The sequence below is a fragment of the Microtus ochrogaster genome, linkage group LG10 (assembly GCF_000317375.1).
Source record: "Microtus ochrogaster isolate Prairie Vole_2 linkage group LG10, MicOch1.0, whole genome shotgun sequence".
Classification (NCBI taxonomy): Eukaryota; Metazoa; Chordata; class Mammalia; order Rodentia; family Cricetidae; genus Microtus; species Microtus ochrogaster.
The window spans coordinates 16,389,817-16,416,346 of record NC_022035.1 but is presented as its reverse complement, the minus strand read 5'-3'; the positions used below and the strand labels follow the sequence as shown (position 1 = coordinate 16,416,346).

General features: G+C 40.6%; 1 protein-coding gene across 1 annotated transcript in view; it reads right to left on the bottom strand.

Moving 5' to 3' along the window:
• The window catches only part of Cped1 (cadherin like and PC-esterase domain containing 1), a 285,451-nt gene that overhangs the window by 205,894 nt on the left and 53,027 nt on the right, over positions 1-26,530 (bottom strand). The window contains exons 3-4 of the mRNA XM_005363770.3: positions 13,982-14,088; positions 1,732-1,807 (exon numbers count right to left, since the gene is read on the bottom strand). Coding sequence (XP_005363827.1) covers positions 1,732-1,807; positions 13,982-14,088 — 183 coding nt within the window. The remainder of the gene's footprint in view (positions 1-1,731; positions 1,808-13,981; positions 14,089-26,530) is intronic.

The following is a 26,530-nucleotide window of genomic DNA, read 5'->3' as shown; positions in this document are numbered from 1 at the left end:
AAATAAGTCATGACTATGTCGTCAGCTCTGCATAGTCTGCATACAACTGTGCTGAGAAACAACACAAACAGAACAAAATCGACTCACTATTTACCTTAGAACTATGTCTTCAATTTAAAGAAGAATTACCAATTTGTTTGCATTTTCATCCTTGGTAAGTGGAAAGGAGACTGCCCTCAGTACAGTGAGGCATGCCCACAAGTCTGACCCTTGACTGGGAGGCAAAAACCCCACGCAAAAGCCAATTTTCTGACTCTACCAAGGCATAAATTAATGAATACAGAAACAAAGTCATGCAGATCTAAATTTTAATTATGCAGTAAAACATTTCCTAGGGGCACAAACATTAATGGGTTTTAGACAAGAAATGGGAAGTACTCTCATCAATGAGTTCTAAGGTAGGCTATAACTTTATCTATGAAGACTGATTTCATCTCTAGAGGCTCAGTTCCCTTCTGACATCTTTTCCACTCCTGGCACTGTGGAGGGACTGGAGGTAGTGGTCTTTCTCCCAAATTCCTGACACGGTAAAGACAGAACTTCATTGAGTGTCCTGCCTTAAACACAGAGGGAGGATTTCGGAGAAGAAAAAACAAAATTCTGAGAATCGAATCGCCGCTCTAGCATGCTTCCTGCTGCTATCATAAACCACCATGGCCAAGAGCAACTCCAGGAAGGTTTGGTTCACCACACAGCTTGTAGTCTACCATAAAGGGAATTCAGGCAAGGAACTCAAGGCAGGAACGGAAGCAGAGGTCACACAGAAGTACTGCTGACTGGCTTATTTCAATGCTCAGGCTGCATTTATATAAGCTAGAACCAACCGACCCACCCGTGTTGGTACTAGCCAATATTTGTGCAGGCCACCTCAAAGATCAAGAGGGAAAATGTCCCACAGTTTGATGTGGGATTCCCCTCTGTAGGCTGTGAATATGATTGGCTAATTAATAAAGAAAACTGGCTTGGCCTGATAGGGTAGAACAGAACTAGGTGGTGAATACTAAGCTGAATGCTGGGAGAAAGAAGGCAGAGTCAGAGAGAAGCCATGTAGCATGGCTGGAGCCAGTTGGAACTTTATTGGGTAAGCTACAGCCATGTGGTGTCACATAGATTACTAGAAATGGGTTAAATTTAAATGTAAGAGCTAGCCGATAAGAAGTTAGAGCTAATAAGCCAAGCAGTGTTTTAAATAATATAATTTCTGTGTGTTTATTTTGGGGCTGAGCAGCCGGGAACCATCAAGTGGCCTCCTTACTGCAACAATTTTGCCTACAGGCCAGTCTGACATAGATAGTTCCTCAGTTGAACTTTCCTCTTCCCAGATGACCCTGATCTGTGTCAAGTTGACAAAGCAAAACAAAAATAACTGTGCAACGACATAACCATGAATCTTTTTAAAAACTCAAGTTATATATAACTAAGAGCTACAACAACAACAATCATTTTTAAACTAAGGCAGAATAATTTTTAAGATAAACAGATAAGACAAATAGAAACAGACAACTGGCAAGCCAGAGGGAAAAACCAAAAGACTAAAGTACCAACTGTCCTAGTATGAGGTATTACAGGGCCTTCCCATTGGCACAGCCTGGGCATTAGGGAAGACTTGTAATGGTGGAGCTGATAGGAGGGGAAGCTGGGGATGATGCCTTGAGGCCTTGTTATTTCTGACTTATATAGAAGCCTCCAGATGTCAAACGGTCATGCATCAAGAAGAAAACTAACAGTTACCTGGAAATCTTCTGATCATTTGACACAGGCCTTCTTTTCTGCAAAGCTGAGGCTGTATTTCTGGTAATACATTTATCTGCAAAGAATGAAATAGATCCTAGTGAGTTAAGGGTTCACAAATGATGAGGCCATGGAGCGAGAGAGGGAGAGACAGATACAAAGATGCACAGAGAGACACACAGAGATAGACAGACAAAGAGCACAACAAAACAAACTGTAGCTATCAGTCATCTGCTTCTTCCACATTCAACCATAAAAATCTGCAAGTGAGCACTTGAGTCAGGAATGACAAAGTTGCTGATCTACTTACATAAAATATAAATTTGCCCTCAGAAATCTTCAGAATATTTAGGAATAACTTGGGAAACCTTTTTATTTCAAAGCTATCATGTCTGCTAGAAATAAAAATACATACTTATGTCAAATATAGTAACATATATTCATAGTTGTACATGGCAAAAATATCACTAAGGGATGAGAAAGCCAAGTAACTGAAGTTCCAGAGGCCACAGTGACTTGTATACTCATATCTTCAGCGCCAAGACTCACACGCAGTCTTTACGTCATAATGAAGGACATTGTTATTGCATCCATTTAAAGAACAGAAACCATTCTATATAACAAGTTTAATTCTCTCCTCTTGTGGCTTTACAGTTTGATCAACCAATTACATGAACTACAATCCCCCAAACTAAAACCAAATATGGTAAAACCTTGTGAGAGAGAGAGACAGAGAGACAGAGAGACAGAGAGACAGACAGAGAGAGAGACAGAGAGAGGGGAAGGGAGGGAGGGAGGGAGGGAGATCTGTTTAAATTAGCTTGGAGATCAGATTTATTCTTGAGGCATTATTGATTACTTTGAAATTAATTCACTGTCTCCCAGCAAAGTATTATAGCTTCTTCAACACTTCCTGCTGGCATGACTAGATAAAATTCAACTGTGTTGAACGAAACAGGGAAGGAATGCTAATTCTGCACTTGAGAGAATCCGAACTTTGAGCAGGATTGGCTTGTGTGTTTTCAATTTCTTCACTTGTACAATAAAGCATGTAGAGTCTTGAATATTTACGTTCCACTTTGATTGATTTCTCTAATAAGATGTAGCTTTTTCACTAATGATTCGTTTAGAGTGCTTTGACCCAGGTTGATAAAAACTTCCCTGGCACATGGAATCCTATTAACTTTTTCATTTATTGAGCAGACTCTCTGTTGCCCAAGGAGAACAAGCCCAAGCCCCAGTTCAGGTCCTGTAAGTAGAACAACTCCGGGCCTAGACATGGACAGCATTCCTAAACACTGTGTTCCGTCTCCCCTACTAACATGTGCTTGCTCTAGATGTCTAGGAAAGCTGTCGATGCGGGGCACCTAGAGTTTTAGGGGTGTCTACATTTCTCAAAAATCAAAAGTGGGAGCTCACCAAGGCCAGGTGATTTTCATGCCACTGTCTCCTGAGTCATCATGCCTGGCACAGCCTTTTGTTTAGACCAGAGTGTTGAGTGTCTGTAGGTCAGACACTGATGTGGGAGTGTCATATATCAATCTGTTGATTTCATTGGTTAAGTAATAAACAAACTGCTTGGGCTCATAGCTTAGAACATAGGTGGGAGGAGTAAACAGAACAGAATGCTGGGAGGAAGAGGAAGTGAGCTCAGACTCGACAGCTCTTCTGTCTGGAGCAGAGATGCCATGCTCCCGGCTCCTGGGTGGACGCGGGGATAGTTCTGCTCTCTGAGGCACACGCCATGAAGCTCCAACCCAGGATGGACGTAGGCTAGAAGCTCCCTGGTAAGCCACCTCGTGGGCTACAACAGATTATAAGAAATGGGCTAGTCCAGGTGCGAGAATTAGTCTAGAAGAGGCTAGATAGAAATGGGCCAAGCAGTGTTTAAAATAAAAAAAAAATCAAAAGTGGGTAATTTTGGAGAGGAAAATTTAGTGGGTAACTTTTAGAGTAAGTGTAAGGAAACAGGGACTTTCCTAAAGCTCTGGTTCACCAGTTTAGAATTCTTCAGACAAACTGCAGAGATAGGCAGAGGACAGTAAAAGCATGGGGAAGCTGTAGCAGAGATTACTGCTAACACATGAAGTATCTAAGGGTGCCCAAAGCTTCAAAGGGGGATAAAATGGAGCTAGTTTAATCGCTCAATTGCTAATGCCTTAATAGAAATTTTAGTGAAGGAACACTTACAGAAGCAGCATTGAAGACCATGGACTAGTGCAGGTACTAGCCCTCTAAGGGACTCAGAACCCATAAGGGGCTATAGTGGAATGTACAGCTCTGGCTTCATCTTCCTCTCCTACCCAATCAGGACGCCTACAGCACTGGCTCTACCTTCTTCTCCTGCCAAATCAGGAAGCATTGGAAGCCTCCCATTTCGAAGGATTTGCAACTGAACAAGTGGCCCTGAGAAGTTATGGAGATACTGCCAAGGCAGAGGATGCTAGCACAGATTTCAGACAGAGTGGAGTGCTGTGTCTTCTCAGACTGTGTCATCACACAAAATGTTAGACAGAATGACATCATGAAAAGATTACACTTCCCAACGGCAAGGGAAGCCAAGGCAAGTACCGCTCTAGACTTCTAGCTTCTATTTTCCTATCCCTTACCTAATGTCTCTCTATCACTCTTCCCTCCAGGGTGTGACTTCAGCATTCACACACAGCCAAACATAATTGTGGTGGTATATGACTGTAGTGACATGTGACACCAAAAATGTCATCTTCCCTTCAGCTCTGAAAGTGAACACAAAACTGGGAAGTGAAACTGGCCAACTCAGCAAAAGAAGTGAACCATTTAAGTATCATGGAGCAGACAGTCACTGCAAATCAATTATGCCACATATTTGACTGTTGAAGCTAGCAATGCCTCTCATAGTCTGACGAATTTCGTCTTAATGTATATTGCAAAGTACAGAAGACTTGCATCATTATCAAGTGGAATATTGACATTGTCAAAGGAGTTTTGTCTGGATTAGCTAACTTATATAAGTTTCTCCAGCATAACATTGCAACAACTATTTTAATAACATTTACTTTTAATTGTATTTTTATGTGTATATGTGTTCATATGTGTGCAGGTACCTGTGAGGGGAACAATGCACATACACCTGTTTGTCCATGTATGCAGAGGTGGTAGAGCTAACTTGACTATCATCTTTGGAAATGCCATTTACCTTCATTGACACAAGGTATCTCATTGGCCAGTAGCTCACTGATTAGGCTAAATTGGCTGGCCAGTGAGCCCAGTGCTGACATTACAAAAGTATGCCACTATATCAGCCATTTATATGTGGGAGCTAGGAGTCAAGTTGGTTCTCCTACTTGTCACCTAAGTGCTTTGCTGAGAAATATTCCTCAGTCACTTTGCCTTTATTTTTAAAAAGAGTAGTTTTGGGTTCTTTACAAAATTGAGCAGAAGTCATAGAGAATTCTCATTTACTCCAGTGGTCTCACAATACGTGTCTTCCATTAATGTCAGCGTCACAAAGTAGATATTACATTTTCCATAGTCAGTATTCTCTTAACAGTCAAAATAATCTTTAATAACACACTTGCTTTCAGGCATGTGTGTGTGCGCACATAACTTGTATGTGTGTCTGTATGTATGTATATTAATATGAGTGAGCACATGTGTCTACATCTTATAAGAGGTTAAATATCCTCTATACATATATTTTTGTATATATGATTATGTATGGATACATATATGGTGAGAGAGGTAAAGACAGAGAAACTGCTGTTTTTCTTTCCTTAGCATAAAACTCCTTTTGCAGAATTAGAAAGCATATATAAAATGGTAGTAACATTCACTGCTGGAATAGTTCTTAAAGCTATGATGTGTGGGATTCCCCTCTGTATGCTATGAATATGTTTCATTGCCATTGGTTAATAAAGAAGCTACTTTTGGCCAATGGCTTAACAGAATATAGCCAGGCTGGAAGAGATTTATAGAGAGAGTAGGTGGAGTCAAAGTGAAGCCATGTAGCCACTGCAGGAGACAGACACCGGATCCAGACTGAACTTTACTGGTAGGCCACAACCATTTGGAAATACAAAGATGAATAGAAATGGGTCAATATAAGATATAACAGGTAGCTAGAAATATGCATAAGTTAATTGGCCAACCAGTGTTGCAATTCATATAGTTTCGGTGTGGTTATTTTGGGACTGGGCAGCTGGAAAACAAAAGAGCAGCCTCCATCTACAAAGATACAATTGGGAAGACAAAAATACACATCTTAAAAGATTCCCAAATATACTTCCATAAACTTATTCCATAATGAATGTATCTAAATTGTTTCTATTGCAAATTATCATGAGCAAAAGTGAAAGTTAAGTCTGTAGAGTGACTCAATAGATAACCAGAGGTCAGATTCCAGCACCCATATTGCGACCTTCCTGTAATCTCAGCACTGGGGAGGCAGAGAGAAGATACCTAGAGCAAGATGGCTAGATACACCATCTGGAATTGGAGAACCCTGGGCTTAGATAGCAACCTTCCACAATACACAAAGCAGAGAGCAATCAAAAGAGCCACCAAGCATCAACTTGAGATCTCCATAGGCATGCACAGACACATGTAGATGCAATGTGCTCACGCATGTTAGCATTCATACAAACACACACACACAGATGTGCATATGTGCACACATACACATACCAACAGCAACAGAAAGAGTAAAAGTCTGACTTCTTTTAAGCCATTTTTCATTCAAAAAAGCAAAACCATTATAGGAATCTTGAGTATTTGGAAGGTTTATAAACTTAAAAAAATAAAATCCTTGCAAAAGCATTAACTAATTAAAGAGGATGAATTTTAACTAGAAATATTTAAAATGAATAGGAAATTGATGGGAAATTTTTTCTGGTCTTTCTAAAATGAATCTAATATGAACACCACACCAGAGCTTACAGAATATGCTGTCTGGTCATTTCAGCTCTATAGATGACCATGTGTTTTATCTTTCAGGATTGATATCTTCTCCCAAGGCTGTTCAAGGTCATCAATAAGGAAAATACTTAATGTCAGAAAATTAGGAAACCCAGATATTCAAAGAAAGAAAAGTCTTTTTCTTCTGTCTTCCAAACATAGTCACCATTCCATCGAATTATCAAGGAAATGCCCTGCATGCTTTGCAGGAAGAGCCATGTCAGACGTTCTCAGTTCTCCAAATACTGAAGTCAGCATCTGGGCTTAGTGGCTGCTAATCCCACAAACATTCAAAGCTGGGAACGAATCCCTTTGCTTCTGAAACACTAGCACCCATTGACTTGAGACAGTGAAGGCACAGTTACCTCATACAGTAGGCCTCCCTTTGGAAATCACAAGTATAAACTGACTTTTAATCTATGTCACTATTCTCCTAGACATTCATTCATTCATTTGTTCATTCATTCTCTGTTACAAACCTTAAGATTATTTTCACCAATAACTGATTGCAAAGTTTTAATTCATAATCTGATCTGGTACCCTTGTTCCTTCCAAAATGATTGACAATTCTGCAATAATCCCAACAAATGTGAAATGAATTCTGCTTTGAATATGTTGTATACACACAGAAGTCACAACTCATAAGGTTTCAATTTACTTATTTTTACCAAGTGGAGCTATCTATGTGTGTCATTGAGAATTCACCTATTAAGAATACTCCCTGGGTTAGGCTGTCAGGACACTGCCTGAATACCTGATTTTACAGTTTCTCTGATTGAAGAAACAGGTATTTGATGCCAGACTTCCTGGGTGTTAATCCTATTTTTTCTTTTATTAACTAAGAGGCCTTAAACAACTAGAAAACTATCTAACATCTGTCTACCATCTATCTATGTATTTGTCTGTCTGTCTATTTATCATCTATCTATCATCTGTCTACCATCTATCTATCTATCTATCTATCTATCTATCTATCTATCTATTTATCTATCTTTCATCTATCTAGCTACTGTCTATCTATCATCTGTCTACCATCTATCTACCTATCTATATATCTATCTACCCACCATTTATCTATTATCTATCTATCTATCTATCTATCTATCTATCTATCTATCTATTATCTATCTCTGTGCTACTGTCTCTTCTGCTGTAAAGAAAATACAATACACATGGAAATGCTCAGAATGGAGTTGGAGCACAGTAAACACACAAGTGTTGCTTTGCTTACTGTTCTTATTTCTATCACCACTGAATCTTCTGCTTATATCTTGCCACGCCCACTGCTGCTCAGCTAGTCCGATTTACCCTCATCTGGCTGAATCATATCAGTAATTGTCTTCCTCCCTTGGTCATTGCTTTTGAAATACTTACGTCAGCACAGCTGCCAGGGCAAAGCCTGTAAAAGTACGATGTGACTTCCGTTTTTCCTCTACTCAAAACATCCCTTAAATGTACCACTTCCCCAAGAACAAAAGCTGTGGTCCTTAAAAGGGTCCCCATGTCACTATATGTAAGTCCCCACTCCAAGAACATCTGTAAACTCTGCTCCTGCTGCACTAACTTCCCTTCAGTCATATGGGAATTCGTGTATTCCTAATACATACCAGGCAGGCTAGCAAGATGGTTCAGCATTAAAAGGAACTGGCCGCTCTTCCAGAGGACCCAGGTGCAATTCCCAGCACCCACACATTGGATCTCTAACTCCAGCCCTAAAGGATGTGACTCCTCTTCTTGCCTCTGCGAGTACTATTTGCGTATGTTACACAGACATCCATGCAGGCAAAACCCAAATCTGGTGGTTTGAATAAGAACGGCCCCCATAGGCTCATACATTTGAATGTTTGATCCCTCATCAGTAGACTGTTTGGGGAATTATTAATATGTGTGGCCTTGTTGGAGGAGGAGCGTCACTGCCTTTGTTGTTTCAAAAGCCCACTCCAGGTCTAGTCTCACTTACCCCGCCTCCAACTTTTAGATCAGTGGAAACTCTTAGCCCCATGCCTGCCTACCTGTTGTCATGGAAGGACTCTGAAACTCTTAGCAAGCACCGAGTTAAATGCTCTCTTTTGTAAGTTGCTTTAGTCAAGGTGTCTCTTCACAGTGACAGAAAAATAACTAAGACAAGTCAACACAATAAACAAACTGAAAACAATAAAAAACAAAACAGAACAAACAAAAATAAGACAACCTCTTTTTACCCGATGCCTATTTCTCCTTTCCTTTGTCTTGTAATCTTTACCCAAGCCCCTGGCACTAGGACCTCAGGGTTTTCTGGGCTGGACTCAAGTGTTACTTTGGTAGGGGAGGGTTGAGACGGGGTGTCTGTGTGTAGCTCTGGCTGTCCTGGATCTCACTCTGTGGACCTTGCTAGCTTCTAACTCAGAGATCTTTCTGCCTTCACTTCCTAAATGCTAGGATCAAAGGTGTGAGTCACCACGTCCAGCTCAAATGTCACTTTCTTAATGAAACCTACCCTCTGCATCTAAAGTTCAACAACTAATTTTTTTCTCTCTTTAATTTTGTCTTTGGCTCTTTTCGACATCTAACTTGGACTATCACTATGGCCTTTCCTTTATCTGTCTCCTGCTAAGGGTCTAATTCCCCCAAGAACAAGGAATTATGTCTGTTTTGTGAATTTACATTTCCTCAGTGCCTAAACAAGGCTCAGCACAACTGTCCACTAAGTAGAAATGGCAAATGGATAGGTGAGGTAATCAATGCACCAACAGATGAATGAATGAGTTGATAAAGTAAAAAATCAGACAGTATGTTCAGCAAGGAAGGTATCACAAGAGGTGTTGGCCTCCATCTTGATAAATGGTGTTAGTTTAAATTTAGTGTAAATCATCTTCTAGGCAAAAAATATAATCCCACATGAGACTTAAGTTTTTAAATAAAACAAACTCAGACATGGCATATTCATAGAAATAGATCTTCCTTATAGGAGATTCACACATAATAATTATAGAAGGAATGGGGAAACAGAAAATGACCATTAAAATGGATAATACTGATAACTGGTAAGATGCATGACTGGATATTAAAATTGCTGTCCCAACATTTGCAGAAAAGCAAGATATATGCATAGTTTCAATTTATCACATCCCAAATATTTACAAAGCCAAAGGAAAAGTTGTAGTTCCAGGGTGGAGACAGGCAGCAGATAATACCTATGTCAGATGAAAAAAGAAACAAGACCAAGGAGTGTTTAGAGCCACACACACACAAAAACTTAAAGGAGTGCTAAAGTCACTAATCTATTCCGAGACTGTGTCTTAGTTACTTTTCGATTGCTCTGACAAAGCAGCATGGCCAAGGATCTTATAAAAGAAAGAGCTTATTGGGGGCTTCCAATTTCAAAGGGTAAGTTCATGGCCTTCATGGCAGGCAGGCATGGCACTGGAACAGTAGCTGAGCGCTCACATACTGACCCCAGTGAGGATGGCAGGGAGAGAAAGGAAGACAAGGCCGAGTGTGGGCTTTCAAAGCCTGAAAGTCTGCCCAGTGATACATTCCCCCAAAATAACCACACCCCCTAATATAATCTGCTCAGTGATACACCTCCTCCAATATAACCACACCTCCTAATCTTTCTTGAGCAGTTCCACAAACTGGGAGCCAAATATTCAAATATGTGAACCCATGTGGGCCATTCTTACTCAAATAACCACAGTGGCATTCTTTCAAAAAAAAAAAAAACTCTATAGTTTTGTAAAAAAAAAAAATGTCAAATAAATCCAATCCAGGCACATTCTACTAAATACCTAATCAATTTTCTTCAGAAATGTCATTTCCATTAAGGGAAAAAAAGGACTGAGAAACACAGGGGAGGGACAACCGAGACAGGTTGAAACTCTATCTAACAAGGGTGTTAGATTGAATCCTGGAACAGAGAAATGGCATAAGTTTAAAAATATCTAAGTACTGTCTGTAATTCTGTGAATAGTTTGGATTGATGCTAATTTATTGTTCTTGATAAATGCATCATGTTTGTATAGTCTGCTAAGCTTAGAGCAAGGTGAGTAAGGATACCTAGGGAAATACTATATTAATTCCATAATTTTCTGCATGGACGTGTAATCTCAGAATACTAGACCCTGTACTTTTTAAACCCCCCCCCCAGCACCCACCTTCTATACATGCACCCAGCATCTCTGCTATGCTTCTTGGTTCTGCCTCACCACAAGGTGTCCTGTGACTTTCTTGAGAATTTAAAGTTGGTGTCTAACTCCTTCATATTTTACTAAAACACACCAAAGAATACGGAGATTAATTGAGATGATATCCTTTAGGTGATGTGTGATAGAGCAAGAGTTTATCTTGGAGACTTTGGTCCTTGGGGTTTCTCAGCTTTGACACTATATTGGGCTTCATTACTCTTGGGTGTGAACATCACCAGTATTTAGCACCATCCTTGGCTTTGACCATAGCACATTTTTCTCCTGGTTGTGACAAACTGAAAAGAAATTGTCAGGAAGACAAAGCCCCTCCTTATTGAAAATAGCAGAGCTTGAGAGGACTGAGAAAGGGTATTAAGGAAGGGATAAAGAGAAGGAGGAGGTGGAGGAAAAGAACAAGGAGAAAAAAAAGAGGAGGGGAAGGAGGGAGGGAAGAAGAGGAGGGAGGATGAAGGAGAGGAAGGTATGTGATAGAAACCAGTATAGGTGTTCAGAGAAAGACAATTAGTTTATCACTTGGTATGATTCTGGAGCTAAATGAAGGTGAGAGAAGGGTGCTATTGGGCAGACTCTGGGTAGAGAATGCCTCACAGCTAATTGTGTTAAGTACTCACTGGTCTGTTCTCTAGAACCCCCTCCTGCTGTTTCCAGCAGGCTAATTTTTATGGATGACATCACAAAGATGCTTGCTTCCTGACTGTTGCGTTGGACCAATGGGAGCAACGGAAGAGGAACTGAAGATTGGGAGGAGAGCAGTTTTGTTTCTCACCCTCTCTGCAGGCCTGTGGTAGGGTACAGTGACACGCTGCCCAGTTAACAACTGCTTGCCCTCCAGTCAAGCAGGTGTCTTGGCTCTCAGTAGCTCAGGGCTGAGCCCTTCCTTCTGTTTACCTCTTTGTGACCAGGAGCGGTAAGAATCTTTGGCTCTTGCTGGTTCCGAGGAGCCCTGGCATCTTTTTCTTGTTAGCGTTTCCTTCCCTCTCCTTGGTTCTTTTATTAGCTTCTCTGCAGACTATTTCAGGGTTATGTACTTATTTTGTGTGTTTGTTAGTAAAGAAGAGGGAGGGTGTGACGATGAAGGACAGATTATAATCTAAGAGGAGAATGAATACTTGGCCATATTATGACTGACTAGACATAATGGCTAAGGAGCTTGGGCTTAAGGCATCAGTGGGGCATCAAGGCCAGGTAGAGAGGCCCGTGCAAGTCTGAAGCCTGGGAGACTGCTCTGAAGGTTAGTTGCAGACTTGAGAACCTTTAAGGATAAAGGGTAGTTGAGATTCGGGTAGTTGGTGTCATAAAGCATAAGGTGAGAGAGTGTGGTAAAAACAGACATGGAATGGCTGTGATTACAGATAGTGCTAGGGATCTCAGGCCGGTGAAAGAAAAGAAAGAAAGAGGGGGGAGCGGAGGAGGAGGGGACAGAGGAAGAAGCTGGTAAAGAAGTAAGAGGAGGGGGAAAGGGGAAAGAGGAACGAAAAGAAGAAATGACTCAGATATACAAAGGTCTCAATACTGGGGCAGGAGTGGGCGGGGCTGGGACAGGAAATCTTTTGCAAATGTTAGGCCAAGCCTAGACTGCATAGTGAGTTCAAGACCAAACTTGGGCTTTGTAAAAACAAAACCCTAACACACAAAAAGGAAGTTTTCAGCCTAAAGGTCAAAAAAGTAAAAAGTTACAAGGGAAAAAAAAATGAGAAGAAAAATGAGCTTGTTTAGCCTGTCTGTGCCACTGCGTCATTAGGGTAGGCACTGCAGCTTCAGTTAGGAAATAAAAACCAGCTGGGTTTTTTCCCTTTCCTCCCAGACTGGTCACAAGTATCAACAATACCTACCTCATCTAGTATAATGACTGGCACATTGGGCAAGTTTTCATCTCATCTTCACTTATGAACGTTCACATACTGTAGACAGTAAATACTGAATTTCAGTTTTAAGTTGAGAAAGTAATTACATTTTTTTGCAATTTAATATGATGTTCTAGTTCTGTTCCTGTTGCTGTGATAAAACTCTCCAACCAAAAGCAACTGTGGGAGGAAAGTGTTTATTTCAACTTACACTTCCAGGACACTTTCTGGAGAAATCGGGATAGGAACTCAAGCAGGACAAGAGGAGCTTGGAGCAGAAACTATGGAGAAATGCTGCTGCTTGCTGGTTCGCTCTTTGGCTAGCTTGAGGGCTGATGCTCAGATAGCTTTCTAATACATCTCATGACCATCTGCCTAGTGATTCTGCAGCCTATAGCCTGCAGGGCTAGGACCACCTTTATAAGTTAATATTCAAAATAATCCCTTGCAGACATGCACACAGCCAATCTGACCCAGACAATCCTTCACTCAAGGCTTTCTCTTAGGGGACTGTGGGTTGATTCACCATGGCAACTAAAGCTCACTAGGGCATATGCTAAGTTTGAAAAGGTCTGTACAAAGATATAGGAAATGTTTTTCTACTATGAATCATTGAACTGAGGATAAGCTCCATGCAATAAACTATATAATTCTAGGTAAAGCTTGTGCTTTATTGAGTTAAAAAAAAACTATTAATAGCTCAAACTGGAGATTATATTAAAAACAACACAAAATTTGTTTCTAATTATAAGATGAATTATAAGGCATGGGATTACATGTTGTATCTTCAATGCCCCCAGAGACTCATAGAGTAAAGGGTTAGTCAGTGGCTTGTTTGTTATTGGAACCTGGTGAAATCTTTGGGAAGCCTGGCTTCACTAGAGGAAGTTAGACCACTGGACTAAGCTGTTGAGGGAAATATTGGGAACCTTTATCAGTCTTCCTTTCTCAGTCTCCTTGCTTCCTGGATACCACAAGGTGAACGATTTTCTTCACCACACACTCACTTTGTGATGTATTTCCTCAGCACTAGCTTGAGGTCAGCAAGGCCAAACAACCATGGCCTTACGCTCTGAAACTGTGAGTCAGTTTCACAATACAGAGGTAGATTTTCCCTCTTCATTTGTTGGTTTATCCGAGGCACTTTGTTGGAGTGATAGGAAGCCAACTAACTCTTTATGAAACTTTCCCCAAAGAATTAAAAACAACAATATATAGGCCTAAAATTTTCTCTTTTTAATAATATCCATAGGATTGAAAAAAATATCTTTATACTTTGACAGTGTTTACCTTTTGATGTAGACTTAGACGACACATGTGCTCCTTGGGTATGCAGGGTTTCCCACCAGCTTCTCTGGAAGGCAGGCAAATGAACACATCCCAGGAATTCAGATCACCTAAAAACATAACAACATTTAGCTCCTTCCATGAGAAATGTAATTATTTAAACGCTAAAACACAAGTGACACTGTTTATAGCAGAATGCTAACACTCAGAAGAACTAAAGTTCAACTTTGTCTAATTCAAAAGCTTACCATTTTATTTTTAACATTGGAATCTGTCGTCTAGTTACAGATACTGGAGTGGAGTGGAAAATTCAGAACATGACACAAACTGAAGCAACTAATATTTCAGCTTTTACCAAGGACAAAATCCTTTGCCAATAAGTCACACGAGCCTGTCACAATAGCTTGTCAACTTAGAAGAGTGAATTCTGGTTAACGGATTATTATTTATGGGCATATGTAAATTGGTTTTCATTTATTCTTCTTGTGTATTTGTGTGTGTGTGTGTGTGTGTGTGTGTGTGTGTGTGTGTGTGGTATATATGTTTGTGGCACAGATACAGGAGTGGGGGGCAGGGTTTCCTTCTCCATCCTATTCCACCTTATTCAGGATCTCACACTGAACCTGGAGCTGTGCCCACTGCCTGAAAGTCTCAATTGTCCTCCTGTCTCTTCTAACACAACATTGCTTTACAATCATGAGTGGCCACCTCCCACTTTCTTTCAATTAAAGAGTGTGGGTGCTGGGGTCATCAGAACTCAGGTCCTCTTGCTTGCATGTAAGGTGTTCTTGTCACTGAGCCATTTCTCCAGCCCATTCATTTCTTCCTTTCTTTCCATTTTTTTTTTTAAGTCGAGATGCCTTACATGGAATTGGTGCTTTACAAATATTTGTTGGATGGAGAATCCCTGTTGGAATAGGAAATGCATCACCTCTCAGAGGAAAACAAACAAACATAAGAAATGTATTTCAATTGTTAATGTAATAACAAAACAAGTACATCCAGAGAGTCAAGATGGAGTGGAGCACAATAAACAAGCTAACATAGTTTGAGAAATTTTCCCAACATTTAGTTTGGAAAATTAGCTTTAAAAATATTTTCTGTGCACATTGTCTCCGTTGTGAATCATGAGACAAACACAGATGTCACCGCTTGTCTCCTCCATCACCCCTAATGGCTTCTAAACAACCTAGGGAGGCCACCAGCTTCTTCAAAGTCCTCTCCTCTCGTTTCCCTCAGGAGAATTTCTCATGTAGAAACATCGCGCTTCCAAAGAAAGGCCAGACAAATAAAAGAACTAATAAGGGAGAAGAATCTATAATTAGTAGTGAAATTTCACTCTTTGCCAACCAAGTACTTTTCATTTGACAAGCCCTGTGCCGTCTGGACTATGTTTTGTGGTTTGGGCTGTCTATTGCCAGAAGGGAAAACTTCCTGGCAAACAAAATGATCTAAACAACCGAAGTCAAGCTCTCATCCCACAACTGTGCTGTTGGCGTGTTCATGAAGATACTGGAAGAGAGCACAGCGGATCAAAGGGGCAGGGGTGAATTCAGCAGATGAGCTGGGACAGAGAAGCTCATCCATGCAACAGCAAGCCAGCCTCAGGCTTGGGAGATGGAGTCGCTGTCTGCACATCCCCTCACTTTGAAGACAATTTCAGAGTAATTCCTGGAACTAAACCCAAGTACAGCGCAATGCTTCTAATCCTCTATTTTGAACAAGGCAGTGGCCTTTGTGAGCCAACATCTTTTGATTTGAATTCTAAGAGAAATACAATGCGTTTTTATTTCATGTCTAGTTCAGGAAATAGTGAAACCCTAGGGAAAAAAGCCTTCTGTCATAAGATCCCCAAATAAATATTTTAAGAAGATAAGGATATGCAAAGAGAGAGGGATTTCAAAGTAAGAACTGCATTGTTTGGTTCTTAAAACCAGAGTGTATTCTGAGTTCCTCTGAGGTGTGCCTCCTTTCACTTTGGCAACTTCTAGAGTTGGTAGAAAGAAACACATTTCAGTCAAAAACGTTTAAAATTGAAAAACATTTAAATAATTCAAAGGAACTCATTAAGAACCTTCAATGAGCAGAATTTTGCCCTGGGTATGTGGAAGAAAATAGAAAGAAAAAAGGAAAAGCCAGGCAGTAAGTGCCCTCATTGCTCTATCTGAAGGATCTAAAACATTAAAAAGATTTGAGGATAACTTACAAAATATCACCCAGTCTCTTGGTATTCATAAGGTGACCCTTCATCTCCCCAAAATATTCAATTAATATTTCAACTTAAAAATTAATAATTCAAAAAAGGCTTCTAGCCCTTCAATGTTCTTTTAAAATGAAATAAAATATAACAGGAATTTCAAGAGATGTCTTCATATACGTCTTCCCTAATTATCGCTACCTAAGCCAAAAGAGTACTTACTGTTTCCATTCAAAATTCCTTTCCTTAGCTGAGCTCGAGGTCAACCTCCCAAATCTCTACAGCTTATTTAGTAAGGTTTTCACTTTCTCGACATTTCTTTCTCTTGCTTCGGAAGTCAGCTTCCTCCTCCAGTTCTTGCTACCCTCCCTGACTTTACAACGCCAAGTGTTAGTTGTTTCAGGAGACAATACATGTTCAAATTTGGCCACAGACACTCAGGAGCCATGTTGAAAATAAAAACTTTTACTACAGAGCAAAGGATATTTATTCTTAGTTTGTAACATTTCAGGTACAAATTCATAACTTAGTAGAATTCCAAAGTAGTGCACTATTTGGGGGCCCTGGTGACCACCATCCTCTAGAGGACAGTATAACCTACTAGCAGATACAAGCACAACATTCACAGCAGAGCTCACAAGTGGGAGGCATGGGGGGCACATGCCAGGTCCTTGAATAGATTGTGCTTGCCCAGGACAATAGGTAAATACTTGCCAAATGCAAATGTCAGCAGATTCACACTTGAAAAAAACAGATTTTGTCCACTTTTGGAAACCCTAGTAACATTAGGTCTATATCTTGCGAGGCATCCAAGACTTCGGGGAGGTGCCTAGGAGTCCTCCACATGGTTCTAAGGCTGTCTTCTTCTGCATCTAGCACCAGTGGTTTTAGCTCTGCTGCTGTAAAATACTGGTGATGGAGGGAAGGGGCACTTGTTGGTTCCCTGCCACTTAGCCTAGAAATAATCACACAGAAACCATACTAATTAAATCACTGCTTGGTCCATTAGCTCTAGCTTCTTACTGACTAACTCTTACATATTAATTTAACCCATATCCATTAATCTGTGTATCGCCACATGGTTGTGGCTTACCAGCTAAAGTTCCTGGCTCCATCACTTCTCTCTAACTCCACCTTTCTCCTCCCATGCTATAGGCCAAGTCAGTTTCTTTATTCATTAACCAATAAAAGCAACACATAGACAGAAGGACCTCCCACACCGTACTGGTATGTCATATTCCAAAAATCATCATTTGACAAACTGATGCTCATGTTTTAACTTTTAATGAATTAAATATGTTCATTAGCTAAGTTGGTTTTGTTGAAAGATCTTAGGGACACTGATATTTGGTCAGTTGGTGGTAGTCCTTGGTAAATTTGATGGTTCCTTGAGCTGTTGCCTAAAAGAAAATTAGACTCTATGTGGTTTAGAATACTAAATAAGAATATGGGTTTCAAATCCACAATGAATATATAAGCTATAGTAGTGTGGTGGTTTCAACAAGAATGGCCCTCAGAAGCTCATACGTTTAAATATCTAGTTCCCAGTTGGTGTAACTGCTTGGGAAGGATGAGGGGTGTTTCCTTGTTGATGGAGGTGGCACACCGTGGGCAGGCTTGGAAGATTCAAAAGACTGTGTCATTCCCAGTGTTCTCTCTCTGCTTCATACTTGTGTCTCAAGATGTGAGCTCTCAGTTGTTCTTAGCACCACGCTTTTACTTTTGTGCCATAGACTCTAACATCCTGAAATAGCAAGCCCAGTTAAATGCTTTCTCTTGTAAGTTGTCTTGGTTATGGTGTCTTATCACAGCAACAGAGAAGTAGCTATGAAAGGCAGCAATAAACAAGGATGCAAACAGCTGAAAATTGTTCTAAGATTTATTGATTATTATTCTCTCTCTCTCTCTCTCTCTCTCTGTGTGTGTGTGTGTGTGTGTGTGTGTGTTTACATATGCATGTGGGCAGATGCCCTCAAAAGTCAGGAGCATACATGGGATTCTCCAGGAGCTAGAGTCATAACTCTTCATACACTGTCCAGCATGGGTTCTTAGAACTAAACTCTAGTTCTCTATAAGAGTAGCAAGCATTTTAGCTGCTGAGCCATCTCTTCCTGGCTCCAACAGCTAGGAATTCTTAAGTACCCTAATGCTCCTCATATTGTTCCGAATGTTTATATTAATAATTTTTCACCCAGGACCCCACACTAGATATGGATGTTCTGAGAAGCACAGAAGGACTAAGTAATTTGCCCAACATCTTCCATCTGATTAATGGACTTGAGTGCTGGAAGTCTAGGTCTAAAGACCATGTTCTTGACACCATTAGCCCCTCAAAACACAGGGAAACAACAGAGCGACGTCGCTTCTGATGCCACATACCTTTTAATTTATGTTTTACTTATGACATCTTTGTAGGCTAGAAACAAGGATTGTACAAACTTTAGAAGTGAAGACAGACAGACAGACAGACAGACACTCAAAATAAACAGACAAGTAAAACAACAACCACAACAAAATATTATCTAGCTTTGGTCTTTTTTTAGTTACTACCTAGTATGTCTATTTCCCTTTAGGAACTTGAAGGAAAGAATGATTGTAGTAGGTATAATCAGGCAACCCTAGGTGCTCACAGGGTGCTAAGCCCTTTATTAGCAATGCTGCTGGCAAGTGGAGTCTGTTGAATATGGAAGAAACTCGTCCTCAATCGCCCGTGTACGCAGCCATTGCAAGCCTTAACTTGGCTCCCACCTACTCTCAAAACTAAATGTCAAAACGTTCCTTAGACTATTTTTTAGATGACTAATAATCTTCTTCCATCACAATGAAACCAGAGCTCCCATGGCTTAAACTAACCAAGGTCTTAAGTAGAGAGGTCATAGGGAAAGTTCTAGAAAAAAAAAACAACACAGGCTGTGCATGTCCCATTCTCCAGCTCAAAACTGCAAAAACATGAACACTTGGCAGGCTTCTCCTCCCAACTAGCATGCTGGTGACGGCATTGCTCCCCACCATAGCAGGGCATGCTGTGGAAGATCCAGTTGTTCCAAATGATTTGAGAAGAAAGTGTGAAGGTCCCCATTTATGAATTCACACAGAAACAAACACAGTGTATAGTTTCCTTCCTCCTCAGAGCTTGCTCTGAAAGCAGTTGACATCTCAATTTTAAAAATGATTTTTAAATTTCACTTATTTATATATTTATTATTTATTAAACAAGCATCTACCCTAAGGAATGAGGCTGCCTTTAGAACATTTCCGTCTCCCACAGGCAGGCTGCCATGAAAAGCAAACAATTGTTTCCTGGTTCACAAATAGCTTCCTTCGTTGATAAAATCTGCAGGATCAGTAATATAACCCAGAGACTAGAGCTCTGTGAGATAATGCCATTCATTCTAGCACCGTTTGTGTAGAAGCTGTTTATGCTCAAGGAAGGAGAAGTTCACATACTGGAAACAACAGAATATACAAAAACCCAAATAATACTATATCGATACCTGCTCTATTTTTCTTCACAACATTTACTACCTCTTGTTATATTATATAGTCACTTCTTTTCTGTCTTCCCCATTTAATATTATTTGCTGGTCTGTCAGGCTTGGTTTGGTTTGGACTGATTTAGTTTTTTGAGACAAGATCTTACTATGTAGCCTTGGTGGGTTTTGAACTCACATATTTTGCCTCAGCCTGGGTTTACAGCATATATCATTCCTCCCAGAATTCCCCCTGATTTGAATATGAGCTCAGGAGAGCAAAACTGAGCTTTATTTGTTGCTAGAATGTCCATACCTATCTAGCGGTTGTAATATTTAAAAAAAAAGTTATGTGTTTGTTAAATATTTAAATAAGCAAATAATTGAATGTGTGCAGCAGAAAAGTAATTAGAACTCAATCAAAAGTCAACCTGTTTGCTAGATTAAATCTCAAGCATGGCAAAAATAAAATAAAGCAAAATTAAAAGCAAAGAGAGACCCAGACAGAGAAATGGCTAAGCAGGTAGAGTGCTTGTTCACCAAGCACTGTTTGGTTCCCTAGCATCTGCATAAAAGCCAGGCCAAGCATCACACACCTATAATCCCAAGGGCTTAAGAAGGAGACACGTCCCTGGGGCTAATTAGACAGCAACCTTGCCAAATTGGTGAGCTCTAGGGTCAATAACAGACCCTATTTCAAAAAGTAAGGTAGGGAGTCTTGAGGAAGACACCCACCATTGAACTCTGGTTTCCAAATGCATGCATGAACACACACTGAGAGGCATACACGCGCATAACCCGGATGAACATCCACAGCCATATCTACCATACAAAAGTAGGAAGAAAAGGAGGGCAGGTGGACAGGTGGCAGGCACGAAAGAAGGAAGGGAAGAAGAAAAGAAGGAAGGAAGGAAGGAAGGAAGGAAGGAAGGAAGGAAGGAAGGAAGGAAGGAAGGAAGGAAGGAATAAAAGAAGAAAAGGCTAACCTTTTCTTAAAAATGGAAAACTGTGAGAAAAGCACTAGACCTTGGAAGACACACTAATAAATATTTTGGTTCTTAGCTACTGTGGATTAAAGAAGACAAGCTAAAAGTGAAAAACAGGGTTAACCAATTCCAAATGCCTTACATATAGAAAAGTCTTCTTCCAATACTCAGGAAAACAGACTTACTTTCTATGGCTTAGAAAGCAGATTCATCCCTCAGTGTCTAGGGAAGCAGTTCTCAACCTGCAGGACATGTTGTGGGATAATCTTTTTTGTACTCTGTGAAGATACATCTTGGCCAAGGCACCTTCTGATTGATTTAATAAAGAACTGAATGACCAATATCTAGGCAGGCAATGATAGGCAGATTTCCCAGGAGAGAGGGGAAGAGGCAGAATCTAGGCACGGGATTTCGATAGCAGACTAGGAAGAAGTCAGACGTGCCATACTGAGAAAAGGTAAAAGCCACGTGGCCGAACCTGATTAATAGAAGCAGGTTTACTTGAGTTATAAGAGATAGTTGGAAACAAGCCTACACCAAATGTCAAACTTTTATAATTAATAGTAAGTCTCCACATCCTTATTTGCAGGCGGGTGGTCCAAGAATGTCCGACGAGAACACTGGCTACAGGGTAACGGCCCCTTTGAGGGGTGGACCAGCTCTTCGACAGAGGTTGCCTAAGCATGGGAAAACACAGACATTTACAATATAATTCATAACAGTAGCAATTATGAAGTAGAAACAAAAATCATTCTATGCTTGGGGTCCCCACAACATAAGGAACTGTATTGAAGGGTCACAGCATTAGGAAGGTGGAGAACCACTGGTCTAGGGTACCTCATTCCTCATTCACGCTATTCGGCTACAGTCTTCCCCGAGGACATGACTAGAACATTTTGTGAAGTTGGTTTTCCTTTAGGGTGAAGTATTACAGATATTTGATTTAGTTCTGTGCATTCTTCTTGGCCATTTTTTTTGTGTATGTATCTGTTTAGTTTCTGAACTAGGGGTGAACTGGGAATGCTGCGCGTGTGGACGCACACGTCCTTCGCTGCGCGTGTGGACACGTCCTTCGCCCCGGCGCTGCACTCCTAACCCAAGATGGCTGCCTTTTAAATACTTATATCTCTTTATAATATGTGAAACTAATTTACCATTCTCTCTGAATTGCTCTTTTTTTAGAACTAAGCTGCAAAATTCTCACTAAATATCAGAATCTTACTTGCTCTGTTTCTATCCAGTCCTGGTGATGACATTACACTCAAAGGCCCATTAAAAAATTGTCAATAAATTTGGTTCTATACTTGATTCCATCTCAGTATTGATTATGTGTAAATATCTATATCTTCTCTCCAGTCTCTCAAGCTACATAAACCAATTCTCTTTTTTAAACACTCAACCTCATTTATCTGCAGATCAGTGAGCATGTCTCCCATGATTAACCTTGGTCAGTGCCACTCCACAGAGAAGAGCTATTTATCTTAGAGCTTCTAATCCAGACTTTATAGATACTGGAAGGTGTTTCTGGGGTAAATATTTCAGCATTTAGCATTAATTTTAAGGTAGACATTTGAACAGGAGTTTGTAATCCTTAACAAATTGTATAACATGATTGCAAAATCTAATCCAGCCTGGTTTTTCATGCCAGGAGTCTGGACATAGGTGTTTGCTCTGGCTCCGTATCTCTTCAGAGCAGATGCTGGAACTCCTGTATCTCAGAATGGAATTCCCAAAGCATTCCCTCCCTGTTGCTCTTAGCCTTCCTCAGATAGCCACCCTGTGGGGTGCTGTGAGGAAGACCACGGAGACTGTTTGTGGAAACAATTCTGAGTTTCCAGAATTCTTCAGAAGCTTGGTGAAGTAACGTTATTTTCATATTCTGCGAAACAGAATCTTCCTACTATGTAGAAATTTAACACAAAAGGCAGGTGTGATTACCTGCAAGAAACTCCTTAAGAAGAGGTTGCTTCCACAGGCTTGATACTGTTCCCTCCATAACATTTTAATATGCCTGTGTCATTTGTTAATCTCGATTTGAGCTATAATTGGCTGCATGCATGAGTTCTGTCTGAGAGAAGACTTTTCTCTTTAGCAAAATTTTAGACATTTAATATGCTTGCCAAACTAAAACACCTTAGCAGAAGTCAACGTGGCAGCAATCTGAATTTTTTTAAAAATGGAATACATGCCCTACCCAGAGATTGGTTTCCAATACCATTCCCTGATTAAAAAAAGGGGGGGGGATCAAGCTCATAGGAAACTGTTAATTTGGGGCTAGGGATGGAAGGAAAAGAAGTATATAAAATGAGCCTCAAGAACTGTAAATTCCCAGGAAGTTCTTAGAAATCCTAAAAACAAAGATCAAATGATAAAACAATAAAAAGTAGTACTGAATATCTCAAAGAGCCACTAGTGTTCATGACAACAAAACAAGTAAAATAATATTAGGTTATTCCCCCAATACCCATATGTTAATAAACAAGTGGGGATAGAGAAACAAATCTCCTGTAGAATTCTAGGTAAAGCAGATAGCTTTCACATCCTAAAAGCAGGGTATCACCCTGCATCTTGGTCTTAATTATTTTTCTATCACTGTGATAAAACACCAAGACCAAAGCAAGCTGTAGAAGGAAGGGTTGATTTTGGGCTTACAGTTTCAGAGGGACTGTAACCCTAACAGTGAGGAAGCGTGGCAGCAGACAGACAAGGTGCCTGATGCAGCAGCTGGGAGCTCACATCTTAGACCAGAAACAGGAAGCTGAGAAAGCTTACTCAAAATGGCACAAGTCTTTTGAAACCTGAAAGCCTACTCCAGTGATACGCTTCCTCCAGCAAAATCACACATTCTAATCCTCCCCGAAACAGCCACCAACTGGAACCAAGTATTCAAATGCCCAAGACTTTTGGGGGACATCTCATAAAAAAATACACTATTGCTATGTATAAGAATTATACATAGCAATATCTCTCCCAACAGCCCAGTGTGGAAAGGGGAAGGAGAGGAAGATTTTACTGTGGCAGAACCTGACATGGGCTATCTCAGTGAGCTGAGCAGGGTCACCTCATCAATAACGCATGATTGGGCATACCCTTGAGAGCATGGGATAAAGCATTTTCTCTGTGACCATTCTCCCTCAAACTAAACAGCCCGTCTAATAGTGAGCAAAACATCAGCAAATTCCCTTAAAGGGACCTTAAAAGAGCTCACCTGTTCTCAAAGCAGTCAAGGCAATAAGGGTAGGGGGAAGGTAATTCTGAGAAGGACTCAGAGTCAAGAGAAACTTGGGGACATGTGATGACTAAATGCAATGAAGGAGGGGCAGCGGAAATAAAATGTGATCTGTTATTCTGGGTGGGACCTGAAGGCACATTTGACTAAAACTAAGAAAAATTTAAGAGCTAAAGCTCAGGCTGTTTAAAAATTCCAAGCAACAAAATCTCCAGAGAAAATAAGATGATAACTGTTAAGTTAGGCGGAAACTGTTTTAGTTTAACAGAAACCCACCTATGCTAATGAAGAGGATGAGGGCTAGACATGGGTGGGTAGGTTAGGGCAGGGATCATGACAGCAGCAGGTCCATTCTTGTCTGTGGCCAGAAGTGACTAGGCAAGAGCCAGGGATTCCGGACGGGAGTTCAGGGTCACTATCTCTTTTCCCCTAAGTGAGTGCCAAGGTCAGGAAGCTGTGTCTCAGACTGTGACTTACACTGCTCTCGTCTGTTGGACACTTTTGGAACTGAATCTCCAGATTTCATGGCAGTAAGGGTTATATCTATTTCTCAATTTCAGCCCATCTCTGAAATGATTTTAGAGTCTCAACTCTTAAGGGAATGTCACGATAGCCTTAGTGACTATTGAGGTTGTGTATCAGAGCTTTGTGGACAACTTGCACGTAAATGTTCCATTATGGGAAAGCTAGTTCCTTCTGCTTAAACGGATAGGATCCCACATCAAGCATGATGGTGTACACCTTTAATTCCAGCACTCAGGAGGCAGATGTAGGTGGATCTCTACAAATGTGGGTTAACTTTGCTCTACATAGTGCATTTCAGGCCAACAAAGGCTACACAGTGAGACTCCAAAACCAAACAAGAATAGAATCAGTCTCTTGCTCTGGGTGGAGCTATGATATGCTGATCTACTCAGTTATATTTTCTCCTCCCTTAAGAGTCAAGCTGGCTTGCCCTGTCAGTCAATCACTTGACCAAGAAACCACTCCTGAAAATACTAAGGCCATGTTAGGAAGGTAAGAAGATAACTATCCCCTTAATGAGATAATACAAGTGTCCTTCTCTGAAGTGTTCCCCCCTTGCAACTGCTTGCATCACTCCTGGCCATGTCCAATTTGCTTTCTGTTGCTATGATACATGTCATCACCAAAGCCAACTCAGGAAGAAAAGGATTTATTTCAGCTGACAAACTCCATTCCATCACCGAGGGAAACCAAGACAGGGTCCTGGAGGCAGGACTGAAGCAGAGATTACAGAGGAATGCTGCCTTCAGGCTTGCTCCTAACGCCTTGCTCCGCTTGCTTTTTAAGAAGACCTGGGACACAAGCCCAGGGTTGGCACTGCCCAAAGCAAGCTGGGCCTTGCCACATCAATGATTTGTCAAGAAACAGGTCCAATTTGATGTAGACTTTTCTTCAATTGAGCTCCCCTCTTCCCAGATGACTCCAGCTTATGTTAAGTCACTGTAACACTAACCATTACAAGTGATGTTAAGCCTCCACCATGCGGTATCTGCTTTTCTGAACCCTAACACTTCCTTTGCCTCCTTTTCTATCTTTTTTCCATCTGGTCACTTTGTAAAGCCTGGGCATGTCTTCTCCTCTGCTCTGGGCTACCTCACTTGTGTATCTAAAACGACTCCCCATCCCAAGGCTTTCCACCCTGTGACTACTTACAAACAGCAGGGATTTTCTCTCCTTTTCTCCCTTAGTCTTTCTTCTCTGGACATCTGGCAAGATTTACAGCTTGTCCTGATGGAGGAGGGTGTATGTGTTACTTTCATTAGTTAATAAAGAAACTGCCTTGGCCTTTGATAGGCCAGCCCTTAGGTGGGTAGAGAAGACAGAACAGAATGCTGGGAGAAAGAAGCTGAGTCAGGCAGTCACCATAGCTCTCCTCTCCAAGATGGAAGCAGGCTAGAATCCTTCCCAGTAAGCCACAACCTTGTGGTGCTACACAGATTATTAGAAATGGGTTAATCAAGATGTGAGAATTAGCCAATAAGAGAATGAAACTAATGGGCCAGGCAGTGTTTAAAAGAATACAATTTGTGTGTTGTTATTTTGGGTATAAAGCTAGCAGTGTGGGAACTGGGCAGGAACGCAGCCCGCTGCTTCAATATCTACATTGTCCGTCTTTAGTTTTTCTCTAAATTGCTAATAAAATTGTTGTCATGCTTTCTTTTGAGTCCATGTTTAAGTTATTTTATCATCAGTAGCAAGAACCTAAGCAGAAAACCCCAGTTTCCCCAGTAATATTCATTGTATATGTCATAGCCGTGGACACTATGCATGGGATGCTACACAAAAGCATCTGTGCTCTGAAGCATTTTCCACACATGAGAAGTCCCGGTAGTCTTTGAGAAACAAGAAGATTGAAAATGGGTCTTTGGGAATTCAGGGCCTTTTCTTACTATGTCCACATTCTTTCTTTACATGTATTACCATTTCACCCTAACTTCAATTTTTCTGTTAAATTTTCTCCATTGCCTTAGTTATTGTTTCTCTGCTAATGAGTTTTAAATTCCCATTTGAACTTTCTCATGTTACAGAGAATATTTTTCTTTGAGTTCTGTAATATACACTGGGTGAAACAAGTACAACTCTGTGTTCATCATCTCCTATGAGAGAGAGAGAGAGAGAGAGAGAGAGAGAGAGAGAGAGAGAGAG